General features: G+C 28.0%; 2 protein-coding genes across 2 annotated transcripts in view; one reads left to right on the top strand and one right to left on the bottom strand.

Annotated features, from left to right (window-relative positions):
- The first annotated feature begins 1654 nt into the window (after positions 1–1654).
- LOC107448569 (tetratricopeptide repeat protein 21B) overlaps positions 1655–19393 on the top strand; it is a 97485-nt gene continuing 79746 nt past the window's right edge. The window contains exon 1 of the mRNA XM_071187857.2: positions 1655–1769. The gene's annotated coding sequence lies outside the window, so the exon portion shown is untranslated. The remainder of the gene's footprint in view (positions 1770–19393) is intronic.
- Positions 4957–8818, bottom strand: LOC107448570 (facilitated trehalose transporter Tret1-2 homolog). Its single transcript, XM_016063827.4, has 2 exons — positions 8345–8818; positions 4957–6253 (listed from the first exon to the last, which is right to left on the bottom strand). Exons 1-2 carry the CDS (start codon positions 8556–8558, stop codon positions 5058–5060), a joined length of 1410 nt encoding a protein of 469 aa, XP_015919313.1. The 5' UTR covers positions 8559–8818; the 3' UTR covers positions 4957–5057.

Genomic DNA, 19393 nt, shown 5'->3' with positions numbered 1-19393 from the left:
TAAACATACGTTATTTAAATCATTTATTTGGTCATTTTTCCTTTCATGTGGTAACGGTTTACCAGAAATTCTGATTTCCAAAATGATAATTCTTACTGCCACTCATTTAGTAAAAAAAAAAAAAAAAACTGAAAGTAAATTTTACCGAACAAATGGTTTATATCTCACGCTCTAAGGTATCATGATAAAATTACAAAATTTTACCACATTTACCAAAATTTATAACAAATTATAAATCCATATTTCATGTTAATTTTCTAAAATTATTCTCAAAGCGTTTCGGTAAAATTTCCGAGCATTTACTGTTCCCATGGAGACAGAAACATTGTAAATTTTACCATATTCTAGTAGTTTTAACCATACTATTTTTCTCAATGTGGTCCCATTAGTTTAGGCAGGAGAGTGATCGAAATTTTGAACCTATTTTTGCGTATTTTGCCATATTTTCATAACTAATGAAGCGAGTTAAAGCTGTTATGCACGCATTTATAAAATTTGTCTATCCTAAAATAATTCCTCGTAAAAGTTGCTTTTATAATTATTTTTTCTTTTTACTATTTAACCTATTAATAGTCGCAAATATTTCGAAATGCAAGGCATGCACATTTTGTCACCATTTTAACTATTGTAATTTTATATCATGAAATCCAAAAACTTAAAGAGAATTGGTCGAATAGTTCTTGAGAAATAAAAATGTAAAAATACGACGTCTTTGAAATTTGTTTACTCAGAAATTATTAAGATTTCGTTCAAATTTTGTATTTTGTCATTTAAAAAAAGAGGATATAAAGTACTATGAAAATTTTTATGCCTTACAATTCAAAAAAATTTTCTGACCATATTTAAACAAAAAAATAAATAATAAACGAATACATGATAAACGAATGCATTATAAATGAATTTTATAATTGTGTGCAAAAATTTTTCAATTTGCATAAAAACTTCTAGAGATATGACGAAATACGCAAGAAAATAAAATTAATATTAGGTGGTCAGAACTTCGGATCGCTCTCTTGACCAAACTATTCGGACCATATTTCCCAGATTGCGGCTACCCCCTATATTTTGGGGAACAGAAGTCTGAATCCGTCGAGAAAAAGTATTTTTATTCAGAGAAAATACGTTTTTGGATCTGATTTTGTAACTTACAATATCGTCTGGGCTAATTAATTAGCATATTTGAGGTCACCCCCTCGAATCATTAAGATGGAGTCATAGAACTTGAAGATTCGATCATTAAATCAAAAGTTATTCAGGGTAATCCGTTTATTTATTTATTTTTGCGCATTGTGCACTGTGAAAACTGTGGCTCAATATTTCTCCAAATTTATTGTTGAAAAACCCTATAAGTTATATGAAGGAACACTTTCTTTCAAAGTAACATCAAATCGAACTTTCAAATACACTGTAAAAACTGAGGTGTAATGTGTGTGAGGTGTGAGTTATGTGTTGAACAACTAAAGATTCCATGTGACCAAACACTTTATTTCTAGTTAACATCAAACTGAGCTTTCATATACACTTTAAGTAGTGTAGTTATATCCAAACATCAATGAGGAATACTTAACATCGAAAATACGTTCATTAATACCTTTCCTAGATTATTTTGAAATATTTTCACCTCCGAAAACTCCAATGTTGGCGAAAATTTAAATCATCAGCTGCCAAGTTTGCGTTGGATGTTTTAATCAAGCACGAAAAGGTTGAAGTTTGTCGCGAGTTGAAAGACATCGTTACTTAAACAAATCTATTCTATTCTACATAATAAGGTATGCATATTTCTAAATGTGTAATACGAGTAAATATAATTTTAAATAATATCTGTAAATTACATGAAATAATTTTATAGTATTTTATTTCTTTCCTCTTTTGTTTCTGTTTTGTCGATTGTGCCTTATTCAAATTTATCGTAACATTCTATTGCTGTCTGTTATAAACTATTATTTTATAAATTTGTTTGTATGCATTCTAACTTGTAGCACAGAAATAACTGTATTACTTCTAACGTTTTTCCGAAAAGATTTATCTTGTTTCAATTTGCTATTTACTATTATTGTATTGATGTAACAACGTTTTATTTTCTTAAGTATGTGAACCAATGCCTCAATGTTTCATTATAATTAACTTTAATAGACTTAAGATTCCTATTAATAGTAAAACAATAAGGAAAAGTTAACAAGTAATCTTTGGTATTTTAAAAATGATATAAGATTTCATTCATAATTTCGTTTAATCTGTGCCGAAGAATAATGCTTTGATGCGCGTCTGAAACCATATATTTTGAAGCAACGTAAAGTCAATATTCAGTTTTGATTCTCACAAACTAAATGTCGATCGCAATGGTTTGAAGGATTGATCCCAAATATGTTAATCAGTTCATGCTTACTAATAATTATGCTACAGAATTAGACACAAAAACGCACTTTCTCTGAATAAACATACCTTTTTTTACGACTGATTTGAATTTTTGAGTATCAAAACTTGAGGAATATTCTTAATCTGAAAAATATGGTTCCAATAATTTAGTCAGGAGAGTGGTCGATAGTTCGTGTCCCTTAATGTTAATTTCGCATTTTACGTATTTTGCTATATCTCAAGAATTGAGGCTATAAAACTAAAACACTTAGCACCTAATTATGAAACTCGTTTATTCGAAGAAAATTCCAAGTAAAAATAATTTTAATAGTTTTTTTATTATATTTATTATTTTATTTCATAAGGGTGTGAAAAATATTTAATTTTAAGGCAAACAATTTTCTGCACCGTTTTAAACTAAATAAGTTTAAATGCCAAATACAAAATTTTAACGAAATTGGATGAATATTTTTAGAAAATAGAATTTTTAAATATGTATTTTTTTTAATTTTTTTTTTTTTGAAATTTCATAGCTAAGAAATTATTTAACCGATTTCATTCAAATTATATATATATATATATATATATATATATATATATATATATATATATATATATATATATATATATATATATATATATATATATATATATATATATATATATATATATATATATATATATATATATATATATATATATATATATATATATATATATATATATATATATATATATATATATATATATATATATATATATATATATATATATATATATATATATATATATATATATATATATATATATATACTTAAAAAAGGTGTAAAAGTTTGTAGACAATTAAGAATATCTTGAGCCCTTATTAAATAAGATGAGCTAAGATAGCTCAGTGCCAAGGCTCAGTGGTTAAGGCGCTGAATAGCCAATGTGAAGTACTGGGGGTCTATCCCCGGTGGAGGCTTGAAGCTCACCCAGCTTCAGATCCATGGGTACAACTTTTCTGGGGAGTATATAGGGGCCTGTGTGTGCACAGTGCTGTCCACATTGCAACAATCATGCCGCTGGTTACAAAATTGTTGGACCTTAAAATCTGACTCTTCTGACCTACAAATGGCTTTTGAAGAATTGCTTTTTCATTAAATATAATGATAAAAAGTTTTAAAATTATTTTTGCAGGGAACTATCCTTGACAAAACGAATTTTACAATTGTGAGCAAATTTTTTTAATCTACTTTAAAGCTTTCAGAGACATGGTTAAATGAACCGAAAGTAAAATTAACAAAAAGGGGTTCAAAATTAAAATTCCTCATTCTCGCCAACAATTCTTAATCTATCAATTAAATTTTAATATTTTTTCATCGTTAAGTTAAATTGAATTTTGAGTTTCCATATGAAAATAAGGAATTAGTATTTTAAATAAGGCTTTAGATAGTTTCAATTTGCTGTTGAGTAAAAAATCATCTTTCGATGTTATGATGTTTCGATGTTATGATGAAAAACCAAGCATGTTAACTGAATCTTGTCGACTCTTTTAGAGGGCCTCCAAGTGGCTTTGTATCCAGGGTTCCGAGATGCGTAAATCAGGCCCTACCTTCATACCATACATTAAATATTTTTGTTATCGGAAACTTCCATGTTGCGCGTTATGATTTCCTTTGTAATATTGTTTACTGTTTTCAATGTTGCTTTTCACCTGCAGAAACTGAAATTCTCCGCTAAAATATGTATATGTATTTGTAGTTGTTTAAATTTATATTTATATTTTTATTTTGGTGTTTCTGTAAACTGAATTAAATAATTTCATAATGCATAACTTCTATCCCCTCCTGCTGTGTTAAGCTTAGTTCGAATTCGTCTTAATATTCTCTCTGCTAGACGTATGGTTGATTTACAAACTCATTTAATTTGATGATTTGGTGCATGTTTGGAATTTAAATTACTGATTTTTAGTATATATATTGTCTCGTAAAAATAAATTTATTGATTCTTATGTGTATCACCTCTTACTGTTATAAATTTAAGTGTTATTAAATGACAAACATGGTGACTAGTGGTAACTGTAAACTGAATTAAATAATTCTTTAATGCCTAATTTCTATCCCCTCCTGCTGTGTTAAACTTAGTTCGAATTCGTCTTAATATTCTCTCTGCCACGCGTATGGTTGATTTACAACAAACATGGTGGTTAGTGGCGGCTACTTTACACCAAAAAGTGTAAATTAAGATTCTGAGTATTGCACAGCATCAGGAACATCCTTGAGTTTCGGTGCAGTTGAAAACTTTGTGGAAAACCATTTGGTGTAAAGTAGTTGACACAATTTTTGGTGTTCAGATACGCGAAATTTTTTTTACTGTGTATAAGATATACGATTCATTAGCAAAATAAGATATTTTTGTAACCATATTATCTCATAACGGCCATTACACATCCAAAACTTAGACATCCATATTATTTCGTAAAATATGATGTAATTCAATGTAAAAACATTGTTCTTTTTAACAATATGCCCTCTGTTGATATATTTAATTTATTAATAAAATTTTAGTTCTATCTGATTAAATCAAATACTCTAACTTGTAAATAGCGTAACAAAGAGAGACGAAATACTTAAAATGATTTATTAAACTCAAACACTTAACTGGTGTTATAATTAGAATTCAACAATGACTATCTAAAATTCAACATTTACATATCCATATTAACTGATACTGTCATTACTAGCATCTGTATCATTTATAGGATTAATGTCAAAGTTTTTGAAAGATTGTTGTATTTCATTTATAGATTTACCTTTAGTTTCTGGTAAACAAATCCAGCAAAACAAGCAGCCTAAGAGTGAGAAAATCCCATAAACCCAATAAATACCATAATCCGAAAGAAAATCTCTAAAATCATTAAAAGTTTTTGTTACTATAAACAAAAAAAGTGACGAAAACACACCCGCAATTGCCAATACTGCAGTTCTGCTATGCAATGGAACAAATTCAGGTGTCATAAGATAAGGAATCGGTCCATACCCCAGTGAAAATGAAGCCACAAAGATAATGAATCCAATGAGAGGAATCCAACCATAGATTTCTGGAGATAAATTGACATTTTCTGCCACAATGCCATTTATACCCAATATGAATAATCCTAGGGAAACAAATATTCCTGAGATAATATATAAAGTTGTACGTCCAACTTTGTCAACCAACACACTACCTATCATGGTAGCAATGACTTGCACACTAGCGATAATGATAGCTGCTATTGAAGGATCTACAGAGCTTTCCGCGTGTTCAAATATTTCTACTGTGTATGCCATTAGGGCATTGACTCCTGAAAATTGTTGAAAAAATACTAAGCCAACTGCCAGTGCAATTGGTTTATATAATTGAGGCTCTTTAAAATCATGTAATGAAACAGAATTTTGATGTTGTTCTACAACATGATCCAGTAGCTTGCTATATTCTTTATTTGAATCAATATTTTTTCCTTTCAAAAAATACGTCACTTCAATAGCCTCTTCTTTTTTACCTTTGGCAATCAACCATGCTGGAGATTCTGGCATCATGAGCATCATACAGGATGCCGATGCAACGAACAGAGCTCCTATAATAGCAAGCCATGACCATCTAAAGAATAATCCGAAAGACATTGCAATTAATACTCCAATTGTGTAAGAAACTTGGTAACATGACCCTAGTAGTCCTCGTATTTCAATTGTGGCAATTTCTATAATGTATGCTGGAATAGCCACGGAGCAAAGTCCTGAACAAAATCCAGATAGAAGTCGACCTGCATAGATCCAGGATAAGGATGGCGCATATGCTATCATTAACCAGCTTAATAGAAATGGAAAAGATACGTACATCAGTACAGCTTTTCTTCCTAGTTTCAATGAAAGATATCCTAAAAAAGAATTAAAATTTGAAATTTTAGGATAATGAATTACTTTATTATGAATTATTAGCATTCTAATTATAAACCACTTACTGCAGAAAAAAAATGTAAGGAGTTTTCTAAATTGACTTTTATGTAAAGATATATTACTTAGGTAGAGTTAGATTCACAATTTAAAACTAAAACAAACTACTTAATAATAAGTGCTACGACACTAGATTTTAAAAGTCGCAAAAAAATATATGCTATTGCTTATACTTATATTAAGTATCGTTGAGTATCGATAATTGTTAACTATTTTAATATCTTTCAAAAATTGTGGATTGCAATGGCATAATTTTAAGCGAAAAACTTAATAGAGAATCTAAAATACCGTACGCTTTATAGCTCAAATTCTGATTAGGTGACGGACTTATATTTTACATGTATCTGAATATATTGTCAAATAAAGTAAATATTCATCATCAGTTTATTTATGAAAAATATATTAAAAGTATTAAAAGCATTTTTAGAAATTTGGATTATGGATGAAAGGTAGAATAAGATAATATAATAAGATCAAGATAGATATAAAGTAGATTCAGAGTGTTATTAAGTAGATATAAAATGTTTTACAATAAATAACTGCATTTTAATATGTTATATTTAAGCAACTACTCTTGGTAGAGGATGGTAAATTTAATCCTAAAAATTATCCTAAAAAATGCTTTTGGCACAGAAAATTAAAAAAATTATACTTAAAGTATTTGTATCCAACTAAGCGATGAATAATAGTTTTGATTATCTCAAACTATAATTACAAAGCAATTTAGCTTGATGTGTAACATATGTTATTCAGAACGCAGAACGATGTGAAATATTCATGCAAATTGAAATGATCCATTAGCAGTGCAATTTTTTTCTATTAATATATACAGAAAACATCGCGGAGTCTAGCTGGGTCAAGGAAACACTAGTTACTAATCTGGTAAAGAAGCATAGATTTCAAATAATATGAATCAAAAATAGTTATTTTAACATTTCCTCGTTATTTTCGAGGAACAATTATTAAAATGTAAACATAATAGTGGTTTTCATGTTTCAAAAGGTGTAAAACTTTGCATCATGAAAATGCATCACATGTCTTAGATCACATGATGTAATGATGTTTATGAAGTAAAATGTTTTTACGATGCATACACACTTTACAAATAATAGTTCTCACACAAATTGCTGTCATAAGGACATCCTAAATTTTATTATGGTACTCATGCTTTATTGTATTTTCTTGAGTAGCTTATTTCTTTTGAGCGAAATGTTTTTGGACTCTTCTGAACAGTGATTGAAATGATTTCTTAAAAAACGTGATAGTTTATAAATGCTTAAACTAGTATTTGCTTGTTAAAAAAAGACATAAATAAAAGAATCTAAGAAGCATGTTTTAAATTAAATTTTAAGATAGCGAGTAGACTAAAATTATTAAACAAATAATTTAATATAAAAAGTAATTAATGGAACATTAAGATAAAAAATATTATATTACCAATTTAAGATAAGTTTTCAGGATGGGTTTTGCAAACTTAAAATGGTGTGAGGGACTCGACCCCTTCAAGCCCCTTAAATTTCACCCTATGTCATTACGTAATTGAAATTTATATTTATAGCAAAAATGTTATTTGTACTTTATAAAAATTTTTTATACATACCGAAAAAGATTTCATAGTTATAAGAGGTACTCGAGCCCCCTCTAGCCTATTATATTTGGCTCTATGTTGTTCTGTAATTGAACTTTATATTTATAGCAAAAATATCATTTGCACTTTACAAAAAATATTTATACATACCAAAAAAGATTTCAAAGTTACAGGAGGAACTCAAGCCCCCTCAAGCTTCTTATATTTGTTTCTAAGTCGTTCCGTAATTGAACTTTATATTTGCAGCAAAAATATCATTTGCACTTTATAAAAAAATATTTATACTTACCAAAAAGGGTTTCAAACTTATAATAGGGACTCGAGCCCCCTCCATCTTTTTATATTTGTCTCTATGTCGTTCCGTTATTGAACTTTATATTTATATCAAAAATATCATTTGCACTTTATAAAAAATATTTATACATACCAGAAAAGAAGTTTCCAAACGTAGCAGTGATACTTGGAAGACTTGCTATCCAGGTTATTTGGTTATTAGTGATATTTGGAAATCTACTACCAGGCGCTTTCATGTCAATGCTTGCTGTTGCTGAAAACACTGACATAATACCAATAGCAACGACATTAAGTAAGGCAGACATCGTAGCTAAGTGTGTGTGTAATAAATTCAACTTTTCAATCATTTTTGCCCTTATATTTCTAAGAACTTGTTACTATAATTCATCTTTTTCAATATGCATAACACCTTTTTGAATAAATATTCTTCTGTATTCAACATATTTTCGAGACATAATGAACGTGGGAAAATAAAATAAATTTTCAACTTTACTTGAAATTAAAAAAAATACAGAAGCAGAAAACTCATTCTTTTCTGATTCAATTTTCCTTAAAACATTTTTTTTAATAAAAATATCAGACATCATTTTCAATTTTAAAACTGTTATAAACAATAGTTCTGGGGAATAGTGTAAGTTTTGTTATCTTATCACCCATTTTACAGCTATCGCACAATTATTTAACACGATACTGATAAATATTATGTCATCAACTAATTATGACGGAAAATGTTAGTTAAGTTAAACTAGAAAATTAAAGGGAGAGAGGTGAGAGAAAAACAAACATTTTTTATCACCCTCGCAATGTTATATCATCCAAAAATCATTTCGCTTTATTTGTAAACACATAACTAAGAACGCACATTGCTTTCGAGCTAAAAAAAAAAAAAAAAAAAAAAAAAAAACTTTTATAACAAGCACTAAAAAACTTTTTCGCTTTTTTCATCTGACGTATTTCATTCCTATCATTTCTCAATCGTATAGAAGGCAATGACAGCTAAAGTACCTCAAGAGTGTGGGGGGGGGGGGGGTTCTCCCTATATATATATATATAGTAGTATCAACCGGGTCCTAATTATCTGCAAGATCAAGAATTCGAACTATAAATATCACCTTTATGAATCGAATTGTTTTAAAATTTAAATAAAATTAATAAAACAAATTGTTTACTTGTAAATTATTAATTTCTAATTACCGATATTTTTTTTTTGTTTAACTGTTTTCTTTTTTAGTCTGTTTCACTGTTTTTTAATTTTTTTTTAATTCTGTTCGCTGTGACATTTGAAACCAGAATTTTTCCATCGGTCAGCTATCGGTACGTAAATTTCCTCTGCGACGGGATGAGTAAGGTTTGATTTGGTAGAAGTTTTCACCATGGAAATGTTAAAGCTCGCTTGAAATATAAATTTATTTTTTTTAGAGTTCAAACAAAAAAAGTTGTAAATTTTAGCAAAAATATTAAGCAAAAATTTGTGATCTTAAAAGGGACTGTGTCCCTTTATTTATAAAATGTAGGGGGCTTAAGCCCTCTCTTCCCCCCCCCTCCTGGTTCCACGGTCCCTGATAGAAGGTGGCAGATATGATGAAAAATTCTATTAGAAATGGCTCAAATTCTCAGAATTAAGCATCTAAGTTTAAAAAACTTTTAAAAATGCATTTGCAGTATTTATATTGCAATATTTTCACACTCGTCTTAAAATTTTACAATTTCATTAACGCACTAAATGTCTTCCTTCAGTTTTTTGGCCTGCTTTCAAAGAAGTTTATTCATTACAACCTTAGAGTTCTCAAAATTTTTCACAAGATTTAAATTTTGAGCAGTTAAATTTAATGAAAAAAACTCCTGTCTGCTCAGAATTGACTGACCGTATCATGCAATTTAACACGGCAATTTATTTATTTATTTATTTTTTTAAATGTCAAAAAGCACCTACTTCATCGAGGAGAAAATTGGCCAAAGGAGTGCCTAGCGTGCCAGAAAAGATTTTAATGATTTTGATTTTAATTTTTTAATTTTTTCAGAATATTAACTTAAAATTTTTAAGTGATAAGTAGTTGTAAGTCGTATAAGTGAAAAAAGTTTGAATTAACGTTCTTAAGGGATAAGGAACATTTTCACATTTCAAATTGCTTTTTTTTCAACCTCAAAAACAACGTTTTTCCAACCCACAAAGTCTATAGCTTCAAAAATTCTCAACTGATTTGATTAAATATTTAACAGTATTACTGTTACTGGAGAAGTTTTCGTTGTACATTGGATTTTTAATGTTGTTATTGCTTTTGTTAATAAAAAGATGGGGACATTTTGACGTATCATTAAAAAACAGAGTTTAATAGTTAATTAATAGAATTTTAATAAAATAAAAAAATTCTAAGAGCAACGAAAGCTACAAATATTTAGTTAAATCAGGGAAACAAATTGAAAAATTTATTGTTTGTGCTCTAGGAAAAACATTACATTAAGGGAATATTATTTAAATTTTAATAGTTTATTTGCTCCGTATGTGAGTCAACGCAAAATGCATGATATCTTTTTCATTTAAGTAAGTATAAACGTATGATTTTAGGAGGTTTTTGAACTTTCATATTGTCGATTAATGTAAAAATCAATAAAGTAGTATCATGTAGAAATTAATAAAGTAATATTTAAGTATGTAGATTAAGAGTTCTCTATCTCCTCTCCATGAAATGAATTCTGGTGCATATTTCCACAAAATACCCTTTGATTTGCAATCGCATGTTCAAAATGCATTATATTGCAAATTACTTTAAAACACTATTCTTGAATTATTATTTTTCAATATCAAATCATTTTTTGTGTTTATTGGGTAAAACAAAATATTTGAAGTTACCGCAGACTATATAATCCAGTGGTAATGATACAAATCAAAAATTTCTTATATATATATATATATATATATATATGTGTGTGTGTGTGTGTATGTTTGTGCTTTTTTTTCAATAACTTACTTATAGTTGCGTGAAAAGATTTTTTTCATTCATTCTAATTTATAAAAATAATGATATTTTACCACCAGGCAAAAATTACTTTCTAAGACTTCGGAATTTCCGTCATAAATTCGGGATACTCGTATGTTAAATCTCAGGAAAGATATTTAAAAATTTAAATTTCATTGAATTTCACATATTAAATTATTTGGTAAAATAAAAGTTTACTCCTTATCTATATGAACCTTTCCGCATTGAGAGCTACGACATCTTAGTTTAACTTATAAATGTCACGAAAATGCTTGTGTTAGGTGCCCCGTACTTTTTCTTCATTTAGCCTAAGTATAAATATATTATAACTTAATTTTAAATCTTCTACGAGCATCTCTAATTGCGTATTCCAAACGCTTATATTTTTGTTACTGCATTATACGTTAAATATAATGCTTGAGACAAACTTATTAAATATTAACATCAAATATTTATCTCATATACCAGTTAAAAGCACTACAGTTTATTCCGTGTTAAGAGCTACCAAGCCATTAATTGTTAATCTTATATGTTTCATCAAGAAGTAAGCCAAGTGCGCAGCTGCGAAAGAGCATAAATTTGTTAAATAAAATGTAGTTTAAAAAGGCGGTGGTATCTTTTATACAATAAATCTATATGTTTTAGCTTACACTCGAGTCCCATGACTGAAAATGTTATCAGGATGGTGGTTTGTTTCGATGTTAACTTCCCATCTTTTGGTGCAGGCTTAAACCCCATTATGGGCCTTAACTTTTCACCTCTGAAGTAATAATTCTGTCAGGTTGCAAACGATGAAGTAGGCACTTCATTTTCGAAATTTAGGAAAGGAGAAAAAAAAATGTTCCAAGTAAATGTTGTGAAAGTCTTATCTTAAGAAGATTTAATATTTTTCTTTTTAAAAAAATATCGATTTCCAACTTTAGTTCGATAGAATAGGTACTAGCAGATAAAAATTCGGAATACAAATGGAATCAGATTTTTAAGGAATACAATAATTTCAACACAAATCGCAAAACAAATTGATTATTAAAATAAATAGTTATTATAACTTTTAAAAATGCTATACTTCGTTATTAAAACAATAGAAAACCAAAAAAGTGTTACCAAAAAATTTTTTTTTCAAAATTTTATTAAAAATACTTAAATTTAGGTTTTATTCCTCAGTATTTTTGAAAAGTGTAAACAGTTGTACTAAGATATTTTTTACATTTTATTACAATTTTATAAGTTTCAAGAAAAATTTGTTTTGATTCATTCTATATCTGGGCTCAGTGCGTTTTTTATTGTGTAAAACACAATGGTGTGTTCTTATAATGTTCCTAACAACTCTCATCGTGAATCTTAACCCTAATTTTTGTGCGTACTTTCTTTTAAAATTAGCGTTTATGGTACGGATTTACTGATATACGTTTATTAGTTATTTTTTTATTCTAATTATGCTTCTAATTTAATAGCTAATATTTCAGTGTATGGCAACCATTTTTATCAAAATATCCTTCTTTGTTTTGAAGTAAAATTTCAGCGATTATATATTAACTTAAAGTTAATATTGTAGAGTATAGTAAAAAAATAAATTTTTATTTGTAATTACTTTTTGTTCAGATAAAATTTTTCTTTAAAATTAAACCGAACATTTATTTTCGAAACAAGACTGAATTTTTAGAGTGATTAAAATACACCTTTAAATATTTGTCATTAATATACTTTTATTCATGAAATTTTTTCAACTCTAGTACTTAGTTGATCTGAAATTACGAATATAAACGCATCATACATTTTTTTCTAGCACTTTTTGTAATCGTTTTTCATTGTAAAAATACTTAAATTTTCCAAAGTAAAAAAATTTATATCAAATTTTTTATTTGAAAGGTTTATTGAATATATTCTAATATAAATGCATTGTACATGTCTTGTTCCATAGTTGCTTTTCATATAGAAAAGGGAGCGTCAGCAATCGATAAAAGTATAATAATTGTATATAATTAATCATCAATAAAAAGAAGCATATAATCGTCAATAAGAAATTATCAAAATATGACAAATATATAAAAACGTTATCAAAATATGATAAATATTCATCTATAAAAAGCAATCTTCAATAGTTATTGAATCATCTATAAAAACTATTTACAAGATCACCCTTGATGTAAATTTTTAGAAACCTTATAAAAAATGAAAGAAAAAAAAAGAGCATGCACATTGAAAATCGAAAGTTCAAGCTAGGAAAAATCAAAAACGTTATTAAAATATGACAAATTGCAACCAGGGAAGGCGAATGTAAGCAATCTTAATGGGAGTTTGGAACTTGATAGTGTTTTTAATAATCGTATTTCAACTCCCCTCTGTTTCCTCCCAAAATTAAACCTGTCTTACTGTTATTAAATTCAGTTTTTTTATTGTAGTTAATCAGACTTTTAGGGCGCTTTTGTTTTGTCCTCACTTAAATATTAGTTTGGGATCCACAGCAAAAATACTTTTTGTTCTAAAAGGAAAAAAAATTCTAAAAATACTGATTAATGACTGTCTTTACTGAACACCTTGTATAGAAAGGAAGTGGAAAGGTAGAGGTAGGAGAGTAGGGGCTAATGTGCAAATGGCGCTAATGTAAAAAACTGGAATATATCTGTTATTTATCATCCAAAATCTTCTCAATAAATTTTGTCAGATTAGCAAAATTTACTTTTATATGCAGTTGCATGACAACATAATTGTTTAATAGCAAAATAAAAAAAATTTCTATCAATGCCCTTGTATTTCAGTTGATGTTTAATATTCTTTTGTAAAATTGTCTTCTAAAAGGTGAATTTCCTAAATGAATTAAATGAAATTTTTAATTGAATAATATTATTAAGATTTAATAAACTAAATAATTTTTTTCTACTAAAAAATATTAAAAATAAACTTTGAATATAACTAACTTGTGTTTGAAACATTTTTTATTGCATAATAGAAATAAAGTTCAACTGTTCATTTTAAATTAATAATCATTGAACTTTAACATTAAATAAAATTAACAATTAATAAATTTACTGAAGACCATTTTTCTAATTCCATTTTGATTTTACATATTTTTTAAACCAAAGATTAAATAATTAACTTAATGGTCTTTCTGCAACGCCTTGTCACGGGGTTTGTCGGTGCAAAAAATATTTTTTTTAAAAGAATGGTTATTAAAAAATTATAAATCAAAATTAGCTTAAATATCTTTCAAAATTAAACAAAAAAATTTTACATATGTTCAAAATGTTTATGTGTTCAAAAAATGTTTTTTGGCTAATTCATTAAATTATACATTAAGTTTTCCTCTTCCCTGAATCGAAAAAATTCAATAATGAATTCCTCTATATCTGCGTCTCTCGCACCAGGCTTCAAAAGGCCCCCAACCCCCATTCTTTTCTATCTTTTCGATAATGTAGGCCTTAACATAATTTCCAAACTCATATTCAAAATCAGCAATTAATCCCGGACAATATATTGAAAGAATAACTCCTACTTCAGATATATAAACAAAAAATTCCGCAAGGTTTTTCCAAGCGAATCCATTTTTAAAGTTGAATTTGCCAACTTCTTCTATAATCTCATTAACTTTTAATTCATTACTTTTGCCATTGTCTTCTAAAGCAATAGCTCTTGCCTGCACTAAGCAATTTACTAAACGCTTCTCTATACGTTTGGTAAAGCGTGTATTGTACACTATACCCAAGATGGCATCTCTTGATAATAAAATAGTAAAGGGAGTGTTGTCACATTTGATGGGGATTTCTGTTTTCCATCTGTATTGATACAGGAATGAGTTTGTAATTAATAATTCGTGAATCATTGCTCGAATATCACACATGTCACAAAAACAGGAGTTTGATGGAGTATTCTGTATGGTGTATATCGTCCTATTAAGAAAAATAAATCATTTTTAGCCACTTTTTAATGTATGTTTTAAAAAGCTTGAGGTATCAGATATAAGGTTCAAATTTGTAAAAAAAAGGAAAAAAAAAAAGGCCCTTCCCTCAAACAGGAAGAATAATAACAAAAAATAACAAAAAAAGAAGCGTTTGCATAATTTTGCTGTTTAATATCATAGGAATTAATTTTAAGATCGTATTTAAGTTAAAATTTTAAAGATCTGAAAAATTTTAGATTTTTTTAAAATCATAATTATTTTGGAGGGGGGATCTTAATTATTGACATTTTCGCAGATTATAGTTTAATTTATTATATTTAGAGGTAAATAAAATTCCTTAAAAATTGTTTTTGTGTTTGCGTAAAACCTAACATCTTGGAAACAAGAAAAAAAAAATAGTATACTAGACTTTTGATGTGTTTAATATAATTAGTAATTTTACTATAGTTCGAGGGAACTATAATTTAATTATTTAGAGACTAAATTGCATTGATGATTTGTTAAGCTAAGTTGGTCAGAAAGCTGCTTAAATTTTTTAGTCAGATTTCATGGGTGATTAGATTAGTGAGTGTTAAAAAACATGGTTGATCTGACAGAATGAGAGAGCCAAACCGCATTAAATACCAATAAAATTTGTCAGATCAAGTGTTGATAACGAAATATGGGACTCCTGTTCCAGAACAGAAGTATGTTCTGGTACAGGGCTGTTCTGGGTAACAAACAGGTAATGAAAATCTGACCTGCGTAATATGCAGATACCCGATAGCGCGGAATATGCGGATACCCGATACATTCCTACTCTAAAAGAAAAGAACTGTAAAAATTACAGTACTCTATGGTAATACTCTATGGTAATGGCATTTCTCGTGAACAAAAAATCATAATTCTGGTTAATAAAACCAAAATATACGGTATTTAAACCATTCATTTGGTAATTTCTCCGTTCATTCGGTAACGGTTTATCGGAAATTCTGGTTTTCAAATTTATAGTTCTTACAACCACACATTTTCTAAAAATACAAAACTGAAAAATAAATTTAACCGAATAAGTGGCTTTTATGCCCTGCTTCAAAGTATCATAATAAAATTAACAAATTTTACCACATTTATTAAATTTTATCACATATTATAAAGTCATATATTATTAATTTTACTAAAATCATTACTAAAGTTCTTCGGTAAAAATGACCGAGCGTTTTGGTGTTCAAATAGAGCTAGGAAAACGGTAAATTTTATCACATTCTGGTAGTTATAATCATACTTTCTTTCTGAGCAGCGATGGCTCAGGGGATAGAGCGTTCTCCTTCCAATGAGGCTAACCGGGTTCGAATCCCAGTAGAAACGAATTCCGCATCCGGCTTGCACCGACCTCAGTGCTGACGTGAAATATCCTCAGTGGTCGACGGATCATGAGTTAGAGTCCCCTTGCCGTCAGGCTAACCGTAGGAGGTTCTCGTGATCTTCCTCTCCATGTAAAGCAAATGCGGGTTAGCTCCATCAAAAAGTCTTCCACGAAGGTAGATTTCTCCCAATACTCGATCCAGGAGTTCCCTTGTCTTCTGGATTGGGCTCAAAATTACAAGTCTACGGAGTTGAATATTAGCAGTCGTAAACCCATAAAATTGTGCCTGCTGTTCAACGACGGTTATAAAATATAAAATAAAATAAAATATACTTTCTTTCTTAGTATAGCTTTGATGTTATCATTCTCGCCTTCTTCTCTTATGGTTCGTTAGTTCTCAATAGTGGTACTGTTTATACCTCTTTTGAATACTAACTTCTAGTACTCTCTAAAAAATCTAATTACGGTAAAATATCCCGTAAAATACATCTCTATTGTAAAATTTAACGGAACAAAAGGAATCTGATATACCGTAAAAATTTACAGTAATATTTATTGTAAAATTATTGAATCACCGAAGTTAAATAATTTTTACTGATAAATACACAGTATAAAATGTTACGATAAAAATGGATTTTACAGTAAAATTAACTTTATGGATTGTTGCATCCAGGGTGCCGGTACTTCTAATCGTAATTTAATCTGGAATCTGTTACAGTATAAAACTAGATTAGTTGATAAATAGTAGGAAATCGAGGAGAATTAAAATTTAAAGTAAAAGTGAATAGGAAAATATTTAATCAAGTTCAGTTTAAATATTAATGCTTCTTAGTTAGTCTTTTTGTTATTAGGTTATGTCGAGATTTGTGTAACATATCTATTTAAATAAATTCCTGTGAAAGATGTTGGCTGAGGCATAGCAATTGAATAGTTAAAAAACGGAAGTATGTATATCATACTAATGTATAAAGGCAATTTTTTATACTGTTATTAATTCAATTTTGAAAGATTTTTTTTTTGAAACATTTCTTTCTAGCCACATTAATATATCCTTAACAAAAATACAAAAAAAAGGTATTTGTGTTAGTTACATAAGTTGTCGCAGAGCGTAAAGAAAAGAAAAATAACTTTTTTTTCTAATGATCGGATTTGCACAAACTTGATCGGATTTGCAAAGGGGTGACCTCATATATGCTCATTTATAACTGCAGAAAGTATCTAAGTTACAATATTATACACATAATAGACTCTGAATAAGCATACTTTTTTTCGACGATCAGGGAAATATGGTCCCAACAGTTAAGTGAGGAGAGCGGTCGAAAGTTTAGCTTTTATGATTTCTCTTTTTTGCGTATTTCACCACATCTCGAAAAGATTTTAAGCAAATCGAAAGATTTTTGAACAAACAAGCAAATATAATTTGTATATCCAAATATAATTCCGTATTAAAAATAATTTTTAATTATTGCTAATTATTTTTTATTACTTAACTTGATAAACAAAAATGTATAAAATGAGAAGTATATAAATTTCAATAACATCTTAAATTACGTGACTTTACAACACGAAATACAAAATTTATTTTCAAAAAAAATCGATGGAATAGATAAACTATTAAGTTTAAAATCAAAAAAATTCGAATTTTAAAAATCCGAATTTTTAAACTTCATATTATAGATTTTATTCAAATTTTATTTGTTCAATTTTCGCAAGAGTTTAGCTGTTCAATAGAAGGCAATGTTTAATTGAAAAATTAAGCGCATAAAATTATTTGAACCAAACACATTTACTGTAAAATTCATTCATTTTTGACTAAATAGTTAGAAATAATGCATCAACTTTCTTATTAATTAGGATTTGTTTCTTTTAATCATCCCACTTTTCATTTGCTACTGAGCAAATTTTTTTTCCTACTCGGTAAAACTATAAAAAAATGAACTTCCTTTGCGATATCGCATGCCACTAGAAGAAAAGATAGTGTTGATTAACGATTCAAGTGCCTTCTGAGTTAGTTGATGTGAGAATGTTGCAAAGAAAGCACCTTCATTCCATTTTTTACATTTCAGCAATTCTTTCCTTTTCCAGATAATAAGTTAACTTTCTTAAGACAAAATGCGAATCTCAAGTAAGTTGTTCTAGAATAATAACAATAATATATATATCCGAAGAAAATATAAATCAAAATAAATTATTACATGATTAGTAGGATTAATCCAAAAAGCAACAATAATTAGTGAGTAATCCAAATAGCATCAGAAACTTCACAAAAGGAAAATATCCACAAAAGAAAATATTCTCAGCTTAAAAATGGAATTTAAATTCACATTTTTATGCTTTTTTTGTGTGGATATTTTTCTTTTGTAAAGTTATAGATGCTGTTTGGATTAATCACTATTTCCTGTTATTGCTACTTTTTGGATTTTTCCTGATATAATGGTTTTATCGGATTCATGTGAGGTAATGATTATTTTAATTTATATTTTTTTCAAATATTCTTAGCAGTCAAGCGCTGCTGTAACTTGGAATCATTTATGTTTTATTTTCCTTTTCTCTTCATTTTTCACACTTGTTTCACTATGTATTTTAAATTGTTAAATGTATATATATATATTATTTTTAATATTTTATCGAAATTTGAAATGTGTGCTTTTTTCCTCTAAAACTTTCATTATATTCCCTAACCATCAAAAATAAAGACTAAAAATTTCATAATTTTTAATCTTCATCTTTACTTTCTTATCTTTAAGAAAATTTTGAATAGGTCTTTGAAGCTTTATTTTTAAAGAAATTATTGCCTTATTTTGAGACTTTTAAGTTTTGCAGCATCTGGTTACGCGTTTTATAAATTTTACAAAAACATAAGATATTTCAATCGAAAAATATTTGAATTTATTATTATTTTATTGTATCTAATCTCCAATCTGGTCTGATAATTTAGATCAGATTTTAAATCCATTGACAAAT

This window comes from Parasteatoda tepidariorum, chromosome 11, assembly GCF_982258835.1.
Source record: "Parasteatoda tepidariorum strain Cologne lab strain chromosome 11, Ptep-v5.0, whole genome shotgun sequence".
In the NCBI taxonomy this organism is placed as follows: domain Eukaryota; kingdom Metazoa; phylum Arthropoda; class Arachnida; order Araneae; family Theridiidae; genus Parasteatoda; species Parasteatoda tepidariorum.
This window is presented reverse-complemented; position numbering and strand designations above follow the sequence as displayed.

Excerpts from the sequence above, each read along its gene's own strand:
- LOC107448570 (XM_016063827.4), bottom strand. The coding sequence starts at position 8,558 with ATGATTGAAAAGTTGAATTTATTACACACACACTTAGCTACGATGTCT. Across the intron at positions 6,254-8,344 it reads GTTTGGAAACTTCTTTTCTG|GATATCTTTCATTGAAACTA; the intron begins GTATGTATAAAT and ends ATTCTTTTTTAG.